At 47.7% G+C, this 19,561-nt stretch overlaps 1 protein-coding gene across 1 annotated transcript in view; it reads right to left on the reverse strand.

Annotated features, from left to right (window-relative positions):
• The window catches only part of XRN2 (5'-3' exoribonuclease 2), a 376,513-nt gene that overhangs the window by 223,975 nt on the left and 132,977 nt on the right, over positions 1–19,561 (reverse strand). The window contains exons 12-14 of the mRNA XM_069608066.1: positions 12,208–12,265; positions 12,010–12,117; positions 11,861–11,905 (exon numbers count right to left, since the gene is read on the reverse strand). Coding sequence (XP_069464167.1) covers positions 11,861–11,905; positions 12,010–12,117; positions 12,208–12,265 — 211 coding nt within the window. The remainder of the gene's footprint in view (positions 1–11,860; positions 11,906–12,009; positions 12,118–12,207; positions 12,266–19,561) is intronic.

The following is a 19,561-nucleotide window of genomic DNA, read 5'->3' on the forward strand; positions in this document are numbered from 1 at the left end:
TTGGTTCCTCTACTTTCTAGGAGATTTTATTCGTGGCAAGAGGGAGTTCAGAATAAGTCCCTTGCCACTGCAACCATTTAGCACAGTTTCTTGTTAGCTGTAAAGCAAGATTGTATGCAGTACACTTTGGGAGCACTACAGTAACCTTTACACCGCCTGGCAACAGGGACCCAACCTTTGGTACAAGTCTGAACTACAAAGGTTGTTAGTGTGGCTGAGCGGCCAGGCTCCTCTCAAGAGCGGTCAATGTGAGCAGTAATGTTGTGACAGATTCAGTTATTCAAATAAACACTTCCACTCAAGGTTTCTTGATAAAACAATGATATATTTCACAGTCAGTTGTATAAGCCTTCTTCAAAAAGGGAGCAATATGTAACACTTACAATACACTTCAAAACACTTAGTTTCTCTAAATTAGATGCCCATTGGGGAATGGCACAGACTTCCTACATCCTCAGGTGACTTATAGCCAAGATTGATCACTGGTACATTTAGAGCAATACTGAGTTTGGTGTAAAAATAGAATGAGGAATAAAACAAAGGTTGAGTACTTTTAAAAACGTTCCAGTAATAAGTTCAACCCTTTCCCGAGAAAAAGGTAAAGCAGACAGTCAAAGGGAAGAAGTCTCAGGGAGCCAGGACAGCCAGCCAATGTTAATTGCACAATGTCAAGGGGAGCTGAAGATCTTTGCAGGTAGGTAAAAGGTCTTGCAATATTTTTAGAAATGTGGTAGAAAATAGAACACTTGAAGGACCACAAGCTGGGAGGCTTGTGAGTGGGCAGAGCCATAGCAACTCTGCAAGGTAACCAAGACAGGTCTCAACTGAAAGCAAGCGAGGCTACTCTACAAAAGGCAAGTTCTTCAACTTCGGTGCCTCTGGTTAGAAGACATGGTTCCCGCTGGCTTCTGTTCCTGTACAGCTCTGCAGATCCTGTTCCTGAGCCTCAGTCGTGGGGACGAGAGGGACGACTGGGGACTCCTGCTCTGCAATGGGAAGGTAAGCAGCAGCAATGGGCAAACTTCAATTCAGTGGTCCTTCTGTGTTTTAGCTCCTCGTGTGTAACAGCAAATGTCAACACCGCGGTTCTCGGATACCACTCTGGACTTTCCTCGCATCTGGGGTCCAGCACTCTAGTGCTCAGGCTTGGTCAGTCCTGCTTCAGGGAAGTCCTAAGGATCTTCATGGCGCTCAGGTCCGACTTCATAGCAACGCACACAATCTGGTGTTACCCTCCCTGGCAATTCTGTACCAGCAGCAGCCGAACTATAGCCAGCTCCGAGAGGATGTCCAGACGGGCTTACTTTGGAGCCATTTGGTCCCACCAACTCAAAGGGAGAAGTCGTCCTTGCAGGGCTTCTCTAGTGGAGGCGAATTCAGAGCTTCAGCACAGCAGCAGGGCTTCAACAGGAAAACCAACTGTCCAGGAATTGCAGCATGCATCCTCTTAAAGATCTTATTCGGATTCCTTCATCCAGTGGTTGACTGCCTCCCAAGCCAAAATGCCTTGCCTTTTATGCAGGTTTCTCCCATTCATTCCAGCCTAGCTGTCAATCGCACCAGCTGGCCAATCACCTTTGGGTGCATTCCTGTAACTAAGGGGATTAAGCAAAGGGAGTTTCGGGTACCTCCCTCACTTCCTGCCCCTGCCAGCCATACTGCAGCCAGAGGCGTGTTTCACTCGTGAAGCCCACCAAAGACAAAACCAAGAAAGGGAGCAAAGGTCCTGAGTAAATCAAGGACCTTTGCGACAAGAAATGGCGAAAAAAGATGACTGGGGCCATTTTGACGAAATGGGTACCCATGGGTGCCTTATCGTGACTGCAAACAGGCCACAGTAAAACACACACTGGTAGTAAAAATGAAGCCTCTGCCACCAGCCATTAATTGTAGAAAGGCCAAAATAAAAAGGTTACATGAGAAATTAGACAAAGGGGATAATCAGTAACCCCTCCAGCACCCTATTGTAAAATAGTGTGTGCTGGGTCTAGAAAGAGGGCATTTAAAACCTTTGGGAAATCTAAAACTTCCCTGTGCCACTGCACTGAAGGTGCAGTGTGACAATGCAAAGAAGATGCCTATGGAGTTTGTCGGAATCCAAAGTCAAAAGAAACAGAATAAAACGCATTAAAATTACGAGATAATAAAGTCCTAAAGTACAGCAAAAGAGCTGGGGGTCTCTAAGGTAGAAGGGAACTGGCACATTTCTGAATTCTCTCCAACATTAGCCAATATAGCTTAGAAGTGCAGTGTTTTTTCAAACACTCCATTTGCGTACTAGGGATCCATATTTGTATGCCAAATGTACCTTATTCGTAGCCATTCGGGTAATAGAAAAGTTGTATTCAAACAACTTTTCCTCCATATTCTACAGATCCCTGTTCAGGAGAATCTTATTTTTGTTCCAATCCCATTCAACCTTAGAGACCCCTGTTAAGTAAGATGTTCATAGAAACTAACACGGGTCAACCCCAGAACTTTTTTTGCTTTACTAGTGGGATATTTTCTGCCCACTCCCAGCCCTCGCTTCCTTGCACATTCTGAAATGTCATCAGACCGAGTACGATAGTTAATTTCACATCCTTCCTGTTCATGGCCTTTAAGAATGTAATTGTATTTTCCCTTGTTCCCTCCCTTGCCTTGAAGCGCTTTGAAACACAGGTGCTATATAAATAATCATATCCTTCCTTAATACCTCTGATTGGGAACCATTTTCCACTCACAGAATCTTTTACTCTTTATGGGTGTCATGTTTTGACTCTCCATAGTGTCTTTTTAAAAGTTATCCTCTAACAACTAATTGCCAATCAGTGCCTATTGGGTTGCCCTAGGGGCTCCTCTTTCTACTCTTGGGAACTGTAGTTCTCAAGGTCAGCCAAAGAGTTTAATGGATCTTTGGATCCCTTTTACATTTTATTTGGTGAAACCAGCACACCCCACCTTATGTGGAGTGCTGGGGAGATGCAATGTATCCCCTTTTACACTAAAGCTAACAATTCTGTTACAGGGGCAAGCTTACCTTCAATGGATGGTGGCAGCGATACCTTGTATTAATTCGGTGCACCTTGCCGCAGGCTGTGTTCACAGCTGCAGTAAAGGGTGCTCTTTTTACCAAAATTGCCAATCTTTTTTTCACCTTTAGTTTGTCCTTAATTGTTCCTTCCCCTGACATCCAGGGCAGGAAATTCCTTTGTGTGATTTGCATCTTCAGCAGGAGTCCAATGGACTCCTCGTTCAGGTTCCAGTCTGAAGGAAGTGATGGAGTCCAAAACTCCACAGCGCTAGGTCTTCCTACTTGCCTGAATTGGGACAAATCCCAGTGGGCGCTGGCTGGCCTGATTGGCCAATCAGCCCACCCCTTGTAAAATGCAGGGAGAGAATGCAGACGTTGTGCTGTAGTTGCTGCGAACCTGTAAGCTGAAGTCAAGTCGATCACTGGAAATGAAACATAAGATGATTAAGGAAAAGCGGCTGAAACTATTTCCAGAGAGCCTGCTGTAGCCCTTCCTTCCAAGCGACCTGGGGACTCCGAACACAACCCTGACCCAGAGCCTGGTGACACTCACTACACTCAAGACCTGCATTTTGAGCCATCCCACGCTTTGCTGCGACCTTGCAGGGCTGCAATAACCCAATACCCCAATAGCCTGGGACCTCGAACCATTTTGCAGTGCACAGTCTTCCGAATATCGCTAAAACTTCATGGGCATCATAGTGGATCAGAGACAAATTGAGTCTGAAAAGTACCAACAGAGTGCTGGACCTTTGTAACGACGAGAATTAGGTCTTCTGTGCTCCTTAAAAAGGCGCAAAATACACAGAACAGCATCCAGCCGTGAGGAACACGTTGCTGTTAGGGAGAATTCTCAGAAATGTGTTGATTTCCCTTTTACCTTAGAAACCCACAGCTCTTTTGCTGCACTGAAGGACTTTTCTATCCTGAGTGAGACCTTTTTCCACCACTCATGCAGTTTTATTTGATTCCACCACTTTGTTTTGGAGTCTGACAAACTCCATAGGCATCTTTTTACATTGTGACCCACAGTGCAGTGTCGGAGAAATACTTTGGATTTCTGCTAAGATTCTTGGATAACTACTATTTCGAAAGCAAAGTGAAATTGACTTTACTTACATTTTCCTCTTTATAGACCCAGCACACCATCTTACAATAGGGTGCTGGAGGGGTTACTTAGTATCCCCTTTGTCGAACATCTTGTGTAACATTTTTATGTTACCCTTTCTACAATAGCTGGTGGCAGTGGTTTACTTTGTCCAACGATTTGGTGTTTTTACCACAGGCTTCGTTTGCAGCTGTAGTATAGCACCCATGGGTGCCCATTTTGTCAAAATGGCCCCAGTCTTCCTTTTTCGCCATTTCTTGTTGGAAAGTTCTTTTTTGAGATTTACTCTGTGCAGTTTGGCCCCTTTTTTAGTTTTGTCTTTGGTGGGATTCACTGGTGAAGCCTGCCTCTGGCTCCAGTCTGTCTGGCAGGGCAGGAAGAAAGGGAGGTGCCCAGGAAGTAGTCTCCTTGGTTACAGAAATGCAACCAAAGGTGACTGTCTTCCAGGGACAGCCAGCCGGCCAGTCACCCTGCTGTGTGAGCAACAGCTAGGCTGCAAATGGGAAGTTATAAATTACACCGTAGCGACTAACACTCTTAATCCATAGTCCCCTTTCCTCCATACTGTGTGGGCGTCCCTTCCAAGGGACGGGAGACAACCTTTCACCAGAAAAAACCTTCCTTTTAAATTTAGAGGCACACGCGGGGTGCAGCCCAGGGAGCATGCGCTGCCCTGACTGCCCTCGGCGCCACACCTCAGTCCACATTGCCACTAGATTTAACATCGCCCAATTACACCAATATTATTAGGGGGAGGTTGGTGGGACATATGGAGGAAAGGGGACTATGGACCAAGTACATTAGTCACTACAGCGAGTAACTTATTACTCTTACATCCCATCCCTCCATACTGTATGTGCGATTACAAATGATTGCAGCCCCAGGGTGGAGCAGAGACCCTCCTTAAGCAAATAGGCTCCTGAGAATGCCTGCCCGAAAGCTGCATCGATCTAGAGCCAGCATCCAAACAGTAATGCTTGCAGAAAGCCGAGGGAGAGGCCCAAGAAGCCGTCCGGTTTATGACTTGCCAAGGGACATGGTGCTGGAATGCGATGGCTGTTGCCTTGGCCCCGACTGTGGGCATGCATGTTAGCCAGGAGTACGCTTCTTTGATGGCGGAGACCATCCAGCGGTATATGGAAGCCTTAGAGCCCCGATAGCCTGGTCTTGAGCCCCCGAAAGTGACAAATGGGTGTCCGATTTGCCGAAGCCCTTGGTCCTGTCCAAGTAGAATTTCAGGGCACCCCAACATAAAGGCAGTGCAACACTCTGCTTCGTCCTTGGGAATCGGGGGAAACATAGGAAGGACTATTTCCTTGATCAAGTGGAAAGCAGAAAAACCTTGGGCAGAAAAGCCGGGTGTGTCCGCAGGACTACGTTGTCCTTGTGAAAGGTGGCATATGGCTCAGGTGACCAGCACTTGGATTTCACCGACTGAGTCGAGGTAAGGCCGTCTTGATGGTAACCAGCCTGATGTCCACAGATGCCATTGGCTCAAACGGTTTGTGCGCCAGGGTGCACAAGACTATGTTAAGGTCCCACACCGGGTGCAGTGTCTTGACAGGTGTGTAGAGCCTTGAGAGTCCCGTCAGATGTTTGACCTGTAAGCCCCAATGGCTGCAAGGTATGTGTGGCAGGTGTCCACCTGCATGCCTGAATGAGCGAGGTGCGCTGAAACGGAGAGCATGTCGTCCAAGGTGCACACCAAGGGGTCGATTCCCTTGGAGTCTGCCCAGTGGCAGAATCTGGTCCATTTGCTTTGCTCCTGGCGCCCTGCATGATCTGCAGATTGGCCTGTGAGGGTGTATGATTCTGCTTCCCCCCCCCCGCTGCTGAGCCAGCAGGTGTGCTGGGCCTGTCGGGAGGTGAATCGGGGGCACTTCCAAGAGACTGAGCAGCTCCAAAAACCATGGCCTGGCCAGCCATCATGGAGCTATTAGAATGATTAGGAGTTGGCGAAACTCCTTGATTTAGCAAATTACCCTGTGAATCAGGGTAGTTGGCCGAAGGGTGTAGGATTTCATACCAGTCCACTGGAGGTGAAATGCGTCGCCCAGAGAGCCGGGGCCCTGACCTTGTCATGATGCAAACTGGGGCACTTCTTGTTGTGCGAGGTGGCAAAGAGATCCACCTGAGCGGGACTCCACCTGTTGAAAATCTGAAAAACAAGGTCTTTTAGCTGCCACTCGTAATTGTCCACTATCAGCCTGCTGAGCCTGTCCACTTTTAGGTTGGATTCCCCCGGGAGGTGGACTGCCGTGAGTAAATTTAGTTTTCCAGGGCCCACTCCCACATGCCGACTCCGTCTGCACAGAGGGGAATCTGATGCCTCCCTGCTTGTTGACGTAGTACATGCTGGTCCAGTTGTCCGTCTTGTTGAGCACAACCTTGCCCCTGAGAAGTGGTAGGAATGCCCGGAGCACCAGCCAGATGGTGTTCAGCTCTAGCCAATTGATCCAGTATTCCTTCTCCTGTCGGGTCCAGGTGCTGTGGACAGAGAGATCGTCCAGGGTGGCTCCCCAGCCCTGGAGCGAGGAACCCGTGGCGATGGTGGTCTGCAGAGAAGGCAGCCGGAATAGCTTGCCCATTCACAGGTTGCAGTCTCTGGACCACCAGGTCCAGTTGGAGAGATGGAGGAACATTGATCTTGGATTGAGAGCTCCGCTCGTGGTTCCAGGAGGCCGCAAGTGCAGCTGAATCCTCCTCATCCTAAGTCTTGTGTGCGGAACAGCCAATAAGACCGCTGCCAGAAGACCCAGTAGATGTTGGTACCACCATGCAGGTGTCACTTCTATGCTGAGGAAGTGAGCGGTGGCCCTCATAATGGCCGAGATTTTGTCCTCCGATGGAAATACTTTCTTGGAGCATGTGTCCCAGATGAGGCCCAAGAATGTCTGCGTAGGCTGCAGCTGTGACTTGAGCCCAGATCATGCAGTGTGTTCATAATGGCCCGGAAAGAGTGGAGAACTGCTTCGAGATTTTGACCCGACGAGCCAGTCGTGGAGGTATGGGTAGATGTGGAGGCCATGTGCTCTGAGGGCTGCCACTGCATTCATGAGCCTGGTAAAGGCCCTGGGGCCGAGTGGAGGCCAAAAGGATGGACCTTTTATTGAAAATGGGAGCCCATGATCCTGAACCATAGGAAAGAACGATGGTGCTGCCAAATCGGGACGTGTAGGTACGCGTCATTCATATCCAGGGAGCACATCCAGTCTCCCCTGTCAAATGTCTCAGCTATAAAAGCTGGCATAACCATCTTGAATTTTTGCAGGGGTAAAGCGGTTGAGGGTGGAAAGGTCCAGCACAACTCAGGCCCGTCCGGTTCTTTTTCCGAATGGTGAAAATCCTGGAGTAAAAGCCCAAGCCTCGCTGGGAGGCTGGGACTTCCTTCACTGCCTGGCTCTCGACGAGCGACCGGATCCCCGACAAAAGAGTTGCGGTCCCAACCTGTGGAAGGGAAGAAAGGCGGAGATAGGGCAGCGGTACCCATGGAGACTACAGAGGATCCAGGGGTCCGCGAAATTCTGGCACCAAATATGTGCATGAGAGCAAGTTTACCCCCCCCTGCCCCCCCGACTGGAGACACAGGGACCTCGGAGGAGCTGGTCATGCCTGCTTTCCCTCGAAGGCTGCTGGGGGGGGGGGGGCTTTAGGGGAGGGCGACTGAAAAAAGCCCAGACGCTCCACTGACCCCTTTTGTTTGCACTGATGCTGTGACGGCGAACAGTGAGGCTGCCTGGACCTCTGCTCTTGAAAGACGCGGAAACCTCTATGTACGCCCCTTCTCAGAGCGTTGCTGCGACTGGGTGTACGGTTTGGGCATGGTCTTTGTAAGAATGGATAAGACTTCGCCATTTGAGAGCAGTTTCTTTTTATCCTGCTCCTTGTCTGTTGTGGAGTGGAAGAGGTCACCCCCTTCGAAAGGAAGTGCCAGTATGCATTCCTAGACATCTGGGTTGAATTTCATAGCACAGAGCCAGGCCATTCTCCTCATGTCTCTGGCAATACAGATGGCATGGTGTCAAACTAGAAATTATATCGTGCCTCCTATTGCTATGAATATATGTATATTGGCCTACACCAAGCTGCTAACAAGCTGCTTATAAACTACATGCGAATAAACTCGCATTGCAAGGTCCTGACCTTAAAATCTATGTAAACGGCCATTTTGGGTCAAGCCGCCATTTTAGGTTTTCTTGCTCTATAAAGTCACCATGTGAGCTGAAATGGTGGCCTATGTTATTCAGAACAGAACTCGATTGTCATGACCTCTGTACAGCTAATGTATAACTTGCCTGCTGGCCACTTGTTAGGGTCATGAGCTGAGACCTTGTCCTTCTGCTGACCTGTGTGTAATGGATTACCTGCATCACCGAAATTGATCTATAATTGAATGAGAACACCTGCTTAACTATATTGTATAAATTAAGTCCTGCATTGTAATGTTAGGCCTAGAGCATACATTATTACCATTTCTTCTTGTTAATGTATAAACCTAAGATGAACTAGATTTGACCTGGCAAGGGACCCTAGAGCAGTAACTTATTTATGGAATGGTTAACCTGAAGAAAAGCTGGACAACAGGCTGGAGAAATGTTTAAAAGCCTGACTGTTTCAATGAATATTTGCACTCACTGAGCACACCGAACCACGCCGGAGTTCGCTGTGTTGTACTGAGGGTCGATAGCTATCTGAATTTTGTTCTGTTCTTTTGTAACTGGATTCAGTATAAAATAAAGTACTTTGTATGTTCCTTTGTAACCTGTGTTTGGTCCGTTTCCTTTTTGGTTACCCTGCCTCATTATTTCCTTGTTTTCACAATGGCCAGAGGTGTCAATTTTGGGCCATGGTGGACTACATGTCCTGCGCCACGATCTTGGCCTCTGCCAATCCAGCCTTTAATCACGATTGGCTCTGCGCCTGAAGCTCTGGGAGGAAATCTGCAATTTGCCACCAGAGCCTCTGGGTAATGGCTGCCAGCATGGCATCCGCGTTGGCTTGATGCAGGTGCAAGGACGCATTGGAATACAGCTTCTTCCAGTACGCCTCCAAGATAATCTCCTCGCCTAGCAGCGCCGCAGAGGAGGCGGCTGAGGACAACAGGCTTGGCGTAAAGTGATGTTGCAGCCATCAGCGAGGAGTGTGGCGGAGGATGGGCCGATAGCAAGAGTGTATCCCCTCCATCTGCCTGTACTTCACTCCAGGCATTTATTCACCGACTGGGCTGAGTGGGGCTTGAGCCAACCCTTCTTGGCCAAGGCAACCATGTCCTTCTGCATTGGGATCTCATTTCTGGCAACGGGACGTAGCACGAGGACCCTCCCCCCCCCCCCCCTCTGCTAGTTGCTCGACCTCTGGCTGAGGAAGGCACAAGTAACTCTGCCAGCCATGGCAGTCATTCGTGGAAGGCCTTGGCTGACGGCGTGTCGGGTCCTCATTTGTGTCCACCTGCGGATCCAGAAGGTCTAGCACCGGAGTGGGGAGTGCTAGGAGCCAGGGGATCCAGTATGGGGACCGGAGCTGGAGGTTGGTGCGGAACCGCCTGTGCAATCGGCTGGTGGGCCAACAGGCTGCTGAGGCTGAACAGCGACCAGAGGGGCAGGAGGGACAATCTGAGGAAGCAAGTCCCGATGGCATCCGAGGATGATCACAATCTGAAGATTTGAGCTGAGGAACTTTTCAAAGAACCAGTCCTCACAGGCTGGATTGGTGGTAGGCATTGACAGGGTAGTGAGTGTGGCTTCTGGAGCCGTTGCATGCCATGCCCATATGGATGCAGCAGGAACCTGCATTGCGTGAAGGATGGATCAGCTGTAGGCTACATACCTGGTTGACGCCAGTCCCCACCTAGACACATGGTCCTCTGCCTGCCTTCCCTGGAGGGGCGTCAGGCAGAGGTCTGGATTTTCTGGCGCGGCGGCCATCTTGTCGAGCCGCCTTCCATGTGCCTGTGTAGTGTTGCTCAGCTCACTGGGCACCGCCCCGTTCGGGTCTAGTGTGGATCATAGGGCTTACCCCGTTCCTCAGGCCTGATAGGAGTTATGCCCTTGGTGGATCTGCCGGTAGACCTGCGTACAGGCGCCCCCTCGGACATGATGCTGGTACTGGGGCATAGCCCCTCGGGTGAAAAGGACCTTCGGTCCATCAGCACCCTCACTGGGAGGATCTGCAGGCCTCTCAGCCAGTAGCCGATACAGCCTCGGTACTCCTGGTACGAGAACCTGGTCAGTCCAGTGCGGGCGAGTCCTTGGGAAGGCATCTCCCTTGGGGGGTGCACTGGACAAGAGCAGCCCTACCATGGGCTTGGATCGATGATAGACAAAGTCCTTAAGGTCCTCTGGGGGTGATCTGAGGAAGAGCTCCCTCCACCTGGCCAGTCTGTTCTTCAAAGACCTTGAGGAAAGTGTGTTGCACAAGACTGTTAGCCGTGGTCGGGGCCAAGGCACCGTAGGCAGAGGGTGTGGAGGGTCTTTAGTCGGGAAGAGCCAGTCGCAGGATGGACACCTGCTAAATCCTGTAGAAGTCAACATGCGCCGGGGAGGAGCATGACACCTGAGGACAGAGTACCTAAATGAAAAAAAAACAAGATAAAGTACCTGCACGTAGAATTACATGGCCAAAGCCAAATCCAGGAGCGCTGGGTAATTCTGGCCATTCCAGTGGACGCAGAAAATGGGACAGAGGTGCGGCGGAGTCAGGGACGTGCATGCTCCCAGGGCTGCACTCCTGCGCACCTCTGGGGAAAGGTTTTTTCTGTTGAAAAAGGTTCCATCTGTCCCTTGCGAGGGATGCCCATGCAGTATGGAGGAAAGGGGCCACGACGTAAGAGTATCCATAAGATTCCCACTGAAGATCAAGGTAAAACAAAGGATTTCCCCACCCTGGAAGTCAGGGAGAAGTAAGAAAGGACAACGAACACTAAAATGGCAAAAAAAGACGACACAGGCCATGGTTTACTGCCACCAGCCATTAAAGCCAAGTTAGTCCTTGTAACAATTTAGAATGAGAAAAGGGATACCCAGTATCCATCTCCAACCCCCCCCCCCCCCTCCTCCTCCTCCTCCTCCTCCTCCTCCTCCACCCCTACACAGAGTGGCTATGGGGTGAGTTCTGGTTTCACCTAATAAGATGTAAATCCAAAGAGCCTGTCTACCCTGGGGAACTTTAGTTCTCACAAGGTTAGCCAGAGAAAGTTAATGGAAACCCCATAGGCAACTCAGCAACAATAGGCAGAATGTGCCAAAGGTCAGAGGATAAAATTGGAGACTATGGAGGGTCTAAAAAAAAAAAAAGATACTATAGAGTAAAAGATTCTGCGAGTGTAGAAAAAGGTTCCCACTCACTGAAGGAAAAATAATCCACCAGTAAAGTAAAAAGTGTGGGGTTGACACGGGTCAGTAAGATTTATCATGGCTATGAAAATCTTACCCAACAGTTACAAAAAGGCAAGCACACATTCAGAAGTTCTTAAGTACACCAAGCTTTCCCAATGTCAAAGTGAGTTTTCAGGCTTAATGTGTAAGGGGGTGGTGGGGGGGACTCACGAAGAACGCAAGAGTGCTTGCATTAGAACTGTTGGTTGACATATTTGTGCTGTATATAAGTGCAGACTGAAAGGTGGCTTAAATTCTCACTGAACTCTGGAAAACGCTACAAATTTAAAGAGCAGCAGGTGGACAGTATGAATAGATTACAACAGCCTGAATATACAGTTAACTCATTCTAAAAACAAACGCTACCTTCATCCTTTTTCGCTTCTCCTTGTTTCGTCTTCTGAAGTTTTCCTAAACAGTAAGACAAAGTAATATAAAGCTCAGATAACAGAACTAAACATTTGAAGGAGTGCCAGTTTATATGGGTACCTGACTTTAGCCTTCACGCAACTTACATCATCTTGTCTTCTCTTTTTAAATATGTTATCCTCAACCTCACCAACTGCCTGCATGATCATCTGCACTCTCTCCAAATTGACAAAGCCACTATCTGTGAGGTACCCCTAGAAAAGGAGAAACAGTTAATTGAACATCAGTCTCCAACATAATCTACCTGGTAATCTATTCAGCATTTTTCTTGTTTCAGCACTTACCCCAGTCTTGTGCACAACATTTTTGTAGATGGTAACAAGACGATCAATTGCACCCTCCCTGCAAGCAAATGAAGAAAACGGCAATTACTGACTTTCAAAATAATCTGCAATTTTACACGTACTGAAGTGAAGATACCCCTTTCACTTCACAAAACTTCGAATTACAGACAGGGCTGTGCCAGGGCATAATGCCAATTTCCCCAATTACTAACGGTCAAAAAGGAAAAGGTTTACAAGCATTCGGTTACTACCAATAAAAAGGGACATCTACAAACATGGTACTGCCAATGTTAGAATAGTAAATTTGTAAAAGTGTGGCTAACAAAGTTTACTGCAACACTTCCGGGCAATGCTCCCACTAATTATACAACTCCAAGGTTTGTGAATGAACTCCCGTTTTAGTCCACTGAATCAACGTGTCCACACAGCATTCCATTTTGTGGTTGGTGTGAGGTAACATTTTGTAAAGTCCAACTAGTGTGGGACGGCACAAGATTTCTCTTGGTATTAGGGCGATCCAACCCTTAATATAGGCCAGTACTACACAAGTTGGTAGAGTGAGCAGCCAGGCTTATCGTAATGTGAGCTGTAAAGTAACAAAGGCATCAAGAAAACGCTTCCAAAGTTACAATTATTTATACATACACAGCAAATTAAGCATTTAAACAAGAACCAATAATGCAGGCAAGTAATTCTTTTCTATGCTAAACATGTCCCAGCACACTGACATCAATCAAGGTCGGTAGTTTTTGCTCACTATTACAAAATTGGGGAGGAGGAAACTTGTTTTAAACTAGCACACATTCAACTGGTGCAATAGTTAGTTTCTCCCAGAGAGATCTAGGCAGTGTTATCACAACAATAGTGTCAAAACATGTAAGGGAACAGGCACGGTCAAAGCCTTTAGGAAACCAGGACAGCCAAAGTCAATGGGACAGTTCCAGTTCTGATGCAGCTTTTCTTAGAAAAATGTCAGTTCTTTGGTGGAGTCGGCTTGGATGGCCGGGCAGCAGTCGGTTCGCCAACTGATCAGTGCATGAGGTAGCTGAAGAGCCACTTTGAGATGAAGCCTTTGATAAGGCGTTCCCATGGTTCACAGGACCAAAGTTCACCAACAGTTGAGATGTCTTCCGAAAACTTTGGGCACGTCACAGAACTTCAGGGCACGAGCAACATCCAGCGAGTGCAAGACCATTTCCGCCAGTGACGTAGGCTTCGGGAAAAACACAGGTAACGCCAAAGACTGAGTTAGAATTCTGATGGACCCTGAGGCATGAAAGAGGGGTGCGTCTCTTGGAAATCGGTAACCCAACCTTTGGTATAGGCCTGTACTACCCAAGTTAGTAGAGTGAGCAGCCAGGCTTATCGCAAGAAGGGTCAATGTGAGCTGTAAGGTTGTAACAGTTAGTGACAAGTAGTCAAATAGTCTTGATCAAATGTATTAAATTAGTCAGTTTTAAAATAAGCCTTCTTTAGAAGGGAGCAATTGGCAATAAGAATACACTGAGATCAATACAGAAAGTAAATACCCTTTAAGGCTGGCACACAATGTTCCCACACCCTGCAGTGACTTCAATCATAAGGACACTGGACATTAAGATCTCACTTTCACACTGAATTGGTAATACTGAAGTTGTGGCAAAAAAAAGAAAAATAGGTTAGGGAAGGAAACAATGGTTAACAAGTTTCTAAAACAGGCACGCACTTTTGAACCCCCTTTCCCAGCTATACAAGTAAAGAATGACTTTGGAAGGATAGTTCAAACACAAGTCAGAGGTTAGAAGAGTCTTTCAGGGAGCCAGGACAGCCAATGTCACTTGAACAAAGTTTAGGGAGCTAAAGCACTTCTTGAACGTAAGAAAAGTCTCACACCAAGTTTTAGAGTTTTGTTGAAAACGAAATCACTGTTGGGCAACATGCTGGGAGGCTAGTGATGGGCAAAGCTGCAAGCAACTTTGCAAAGGATAGCCGATTCAAGTCAACTGAGAACAGGCAAGCTACACAAGATGTAGTACACAGTACCTTAGGTCTGAAGAAATGGTTCCAGCTGGCTTCTGTTCCTGTTGCAGTCTGGCAGATCCTGTTCTGGGCCTTAGTCGTGCGGCCAAGAGGGAGGATGTCTGGGGACTCCTGCACTACGCTTCAAAGGTCGGCAGCTGCAAGCGACAAAGTTCAGATCAGCAGCACTTTGTGGTTTCAGCTTCTCGCGAATGGCACCACCACAGTTCTTGAACAACTTGTGGACTTTCCTTGCTTCTGGGGTCCAGCACTCTTGAGGTGGCTCAGGCTTGGTCAGCCCTGCTTTGAGGGAGTCTGGAGGATCTTCCTGGAGCTTGGGTCCAGCTTAAAAACGACTAATCTGGTGTTCCTGTCCCCTGGCATCCTGTTACTGCAGCAGCAATGGAAGTACAGCCAGCAGAGGGCTTTCAGTAGTGCAAATCTTGGGGTCGATTGGTCCCACCAACCCAAGGGAAGACATCGTCCTTTGCAGGGCTTCTCTAGCCGAAGTGAATTCGGAGCTTTGGCACTGCAGCAGGGATTTACCGGGCAAAGCAATGGTGCATGAGGGTGCAGCAAGCTCCAAGTTCTTCGGATTCTTTCGTCCAGTGGTCGACTCTTTCCTTGCAAAAGACCGCCTTTAATGCAATTCTCCCATTCATTCACAGCAGGGTGGCTGTCCTCCAAGGACAGGCAGCCTGTCAATCACCTTTGGGTGCATTCCTATAACAAAAGGAGAAGGGCCTTTTCAACAAGAAAAGGCGAAGAGACGAGGGCCATTTCGACAAAATGGGCACCCATGGGTGCTATACTACAGCAAAAAAAAAGTAAACCACTGCAACCAGCCATTAATTGTACAAGGGGTAACAATGTTACATGAGAAGTTAGAAAAAGGGGATACCAATTATCCCCTCTAGCACCCTATTGTAAGATGGGGTGTGCTGGGTCTATAAAGATACAAATAAGTAAAGTCAGTTTCACTTCACTGCTCTTGGAAACCAGTTTATCCAAGAGAAGGTATTTAAACCTTAGCAGATATGCGAAGTATTTATGTGACACTGCACTAAGGGTGCTGTGTCAATGTAAAAAGATGCCGCCTGTGGAGTCAGACTCCAAAACCAAAAGAAACAGTTCAAAAAAAAAAATGAGGGTGTGGTCTCTTCAGGATAAAAATTAAAAGTCCAGAAAAAGAGCGGGGGTTCTCCAACGTAGAAGGGAATTGGCACATTTCTGAGAATTCTCCCTAACGTGCACCTTGATAGAGGTATGCGCTGGCCTTGGCCAAGGATAACAAGTACGGAAGAATCAGCGGGGCTGTGACCCTCAGGAGGGTTGACCTTCTGCAACCGGCACCATGTAGCGAAACACTTCTACTTGCGACCGTAGCAATGAAGTTGACGATGCTCTGGTCTTAGCAAGGAGCTCCCTGCAGTCTGTGGGTGGTAAGGATTGGTGTTGTCACACAGACTACACAACACTTATTTGCTTGGTATTAGTTAACCCACCTTTTGGTATATGTCTGTACTACACAAGTTGGTAGTGTGACTTAGCAGCCAGGCCTATCTCAAGAGGAGTAAAATGTGAGCTGTACAAATAAAATCTGTAAATAAAAGTAGCAAAGTAACACTTGCACTGAAGGTTTCGGTTCGTTAACATGCATGTAAATCTACTTTTAAATCACATTTCAGAATCAAACTAAGTTAGTGGATGATCTGTTTCTTATACAATTCCTCCACCCTGAGGTGACTTCAATCACAAAGACAGTAGTGGCATTTATATATTTCACTAGTATACTTGCAGATTGAGGTTGTAGAAATGAAAGGAAAAAAGGTTAGATTTTCTCAGTACATGCCAGGACAACTAAATCTTCCAATGAAACCGACATAAGCCTTTCCCATCAGTAACTATACAACCACCTATGATGGACAAAGAGTATCAGAGTCAATGGACTAGTGTACAGGGAGCCAGGACAGCCAACGTCATTTGGGACAGTCTATGGATATGTTGCACCTTAAGTTAAAATCTTGCACAAATCACTTGTAGGGTCATAAGCTGTTAAGCCTGTGAGAAGAAAGTTGAAATCCACTCAAAAGTAAGCCAATGCAATTACCAACTGAGAAGAGCGTGGATAAAGGCAATAAGATAAGTACCCCAAGCCTAAACAGTAGCTCCGAGTTGAAGGGGTCCAGCTGGATTCTGTCTTGCTACTGCTATGCAGACCCTGGTTCCTGAGTGGCAAGACTGTATGCAGTACCCTTTGGGCGCACAACAACCCTGACCTCCTGGCAATAGGAACCCAACCTTTGCTATAAGCTTGTACTAGACAGGTTGGGAGTGTGTTGAGCAGCCAGGCTTATCTCAAGAGGGGTCAATGTGAGCTGTAGGGGGGAGCTACACAGATTCACAGTGACAAGTATTCAAATAAACTTGTTACACAAGGTTTCTTGAATAAACAATGTATTTATAAGTTACTGTTATATTGCCCCTTCTGAAGGCTTACTGTAACACTCAAATACACTCTTAATATTGTAAGTACCTGTTAGAGAATTCTCAAAAATGTGCCAATTCCCTCTACCTTATAGACCCACAGCAACTTTGGATTTTAACCGGAGTGTGAGACTCTTTTTCCCCACTCATGTATTTTAACACAAATTTTACCTGCTTCTTTTGGTTATAGAGTCTGACCATAGGCATCATCTTTTACATTGTGTCACACAGCACCTTCGGTGTAGTGACACAGGATCTTTCAGATTTCCCAAGTTTTAAATACCTTCTCTGGGATGAACTACTGTTTCCCAGAGCAGTAAAGTGAAATTGACTTTACTTCGCATTGTAACTTGCTAGATCGAGCACCCCCTACCCACCTTAAAGTAGAGTGCTGGAGGGGTTACTTGGTAACCCTGTGTCTAGCTGCTCATGTCACATTTTATGTTACCCTTTCCTTATTGAATGGCTGGTGGCAGTTTCGCTTTGAACTACCATGGTTTGCATTTACAACGGCTGTTCGCAGCTCGGGTAAATCGCAAGAGCCATCTTTTTCAAAATGGCGCAGAGCCATGTTTGACAAAATCGTCACTGGTCTTTTTTCGCCATGTCTTTGTAGAAAGGCCCTTCTAGAGATTTTCTCTGTGTGCCAAACCAGTTTTGGTCTCTTTGGTCATTTCGCCTTTGGCGGTATTCAGGAGTGAAACTTGCCTCTGGCTCCAGGGTGTCTGGGGTAGGTAGGAAGTGAGGAAGGTGTGTGAAACTCCTTGCTTACTCTCCTAGGAGACTCAAATGAACTCTGTGGTGATTGGCTGACTGTCCGGCAAGGACAGCCACCCTGCTGGGTGAGTGACAGCTAAGCTCGAGTTAATGGGAGAGACCTGAATAAAAGGCAGGTCTTTTGGCTTGGAAGTCAGAGTCGACCACTGGATGAAGGCACCGAAGAAGAACTCTAAGAGGACGCCTGCTACAACTCCTGGACCGTTGGTTTGCCTGGTGAAGCCCTGCGCAAGTGCCGAAACGCCAAGTTCACATCGACAGAAGCCTCTGCAAGGACGACTTCTCCCTTTTAGTTGATGGGACCAATCAACTCCAAAGTAAGCCACCTGGACATCCATCTCTGAGCTGGTTGAATTTCTTCAGTTGCTGCAGGAAACTGTATAGCCAGGGAGAGGAACACCAGATTGTGTGCGTTGCTTTTAAGCTGGCTTAAAGCTTTTGGAAGATCCTCAGACTCCCACAAAGCAGGACGGACCAAGCCTGTGCCTCCCGCAGCAGAGTGCGGGACCCCAGAGCAAAGAAAACCCATCGACAGCCAGGAACTGCATTGTTGCTATTTGCGGTAGGTGCGAAGAGCAGAAACACCATAGTGCCACTTGTTTGAAAAACCTCACCTTTTATGCAGCTTGCTCCCATTAATTCCAGCCTAGCTGTCAGTCACCAAGCAGTGTGGCTGTCCTTGCCGGACAGTCAGCCGGCCAATCACCACAGAGTACATTTGGGTCTCCTAGGAGACTAAGCACAGAGTTTCGGGCACCTCCCTCACTTCCAGCCCCCAGAGGTGGGTTTCACTCGTGAAGCCCACCAAAGACAAACCTGGTTTGGCACGCAGAGTAAATCTTAAGGTCCTTTCCACAAAACTGGCGAAAAAGAAAGACGAGGCCATTTTGGCAGTGGTACTTGGGAAGTTGCCAGCAGCTACTGGCTCTTTTTGGTTCAGCAGCACTTTGCTGTTTCAGCACTTAGCAAACAGCACTGATGCAGATCTTGGACACCAGCTGGACTCTTTGCTATGTTTGTTGCTTTAAATGGTTGGTGACGGTGGTTTAATTTTCCTACAATTCTACTTTTCTACTGCAGGCTGAATCCTCAGCTGCAGTATAGCACCCATGGGTGGCCATCTTGTCAAAATGGCCCCGGTCTGCTTTTGCCATTTTGTGTTTGGGAGGTCTTTTTTGGGCTTCACTGCGGGCCAAACCAGGTTTGAGCCATGGTTAGTTTGCCTTTGAACTAAGTTTCCTGCATCCTCCTGGACAGGTGAACTGCCCGGTGAAGCCCTGCTGCTGTGCTGAAACCCCTTTTTCTGATCGACGAGAAGCTCCGGAAGGGACTTCTTCCCTTGGATTAGTGGGACCAAGTAACCCAGAAACAAACTGCACTGCAAGACCTTCCCCAGACTGGCTTTACTTTGCTGCTGCAGGAACTGAGTGCCAGGGGTTGAGACATCTGTAGTAGAGTTCAACATCTGTGAACTAGCCAAAATCTCCAGGAGTCTCCCCAAGACCCTCCAGAAGCAAGACGAACAGAGCTCGAGTCCCCTCACCAGAGTGCAGGACTCGAGGAGTGAAGGAAGCCCAACCAGCGTCCAAGAGCGAAGTGGTGCGGTTTACAGAGCGCTGAAACCACGAAGTGCCGCTGTTCCGAAGTAGCTGCCGCCTAAACCTCTGAATGGCTGTTGCAGGAGTCCCCAGACGTCCTACATCTTGTTCCCACGACTGAGGCCCAGGAACACAGGATCTACATTGCTGCAACCAGACAGAAGCCAGCTGGACCCCCTAATCAAAGGTACTGTTCTGAGTTGGGATACTGGTCGCATTGTCTGTAGCTTGCTCTCAGTTGAGACTTGCAGTAGCTGCTTTTCTAGAATTGATCTCAGTTCCAACCTTCACATGTGTAACAGCTTGTGAACCTACAGTGATTTTTCTTCAACAAACTCAAGTGACTTTGGCTGTCCTGGCTCCCTGCAGACTCTCATTTGATGATTCTTACTGTCCCTCATAGGTGATATTTTGTTTTTAAACTATTATTGCTGGGAAAGGTTATCTAGACTTCATTGAAAGATTTAAAGTGCTCACATGCTCTGGTAACCAGT

The sequence above is a fragment of the Ambystoma mexicanum genome, chromosome 4q (assembly GCF_040938575.1).
Source record: "Ambystoma mexicanum isolate Mex_15411 chromosome 4q, UKY_AmexF1_1, whole genome shotgun sequence".
Lineage (NCBI taxonomy): Eukaryota > Metazoa > Chordata > Amphibia > Caudata > Ambystomatidae > Ambystoma > Ambystoma mexicanum.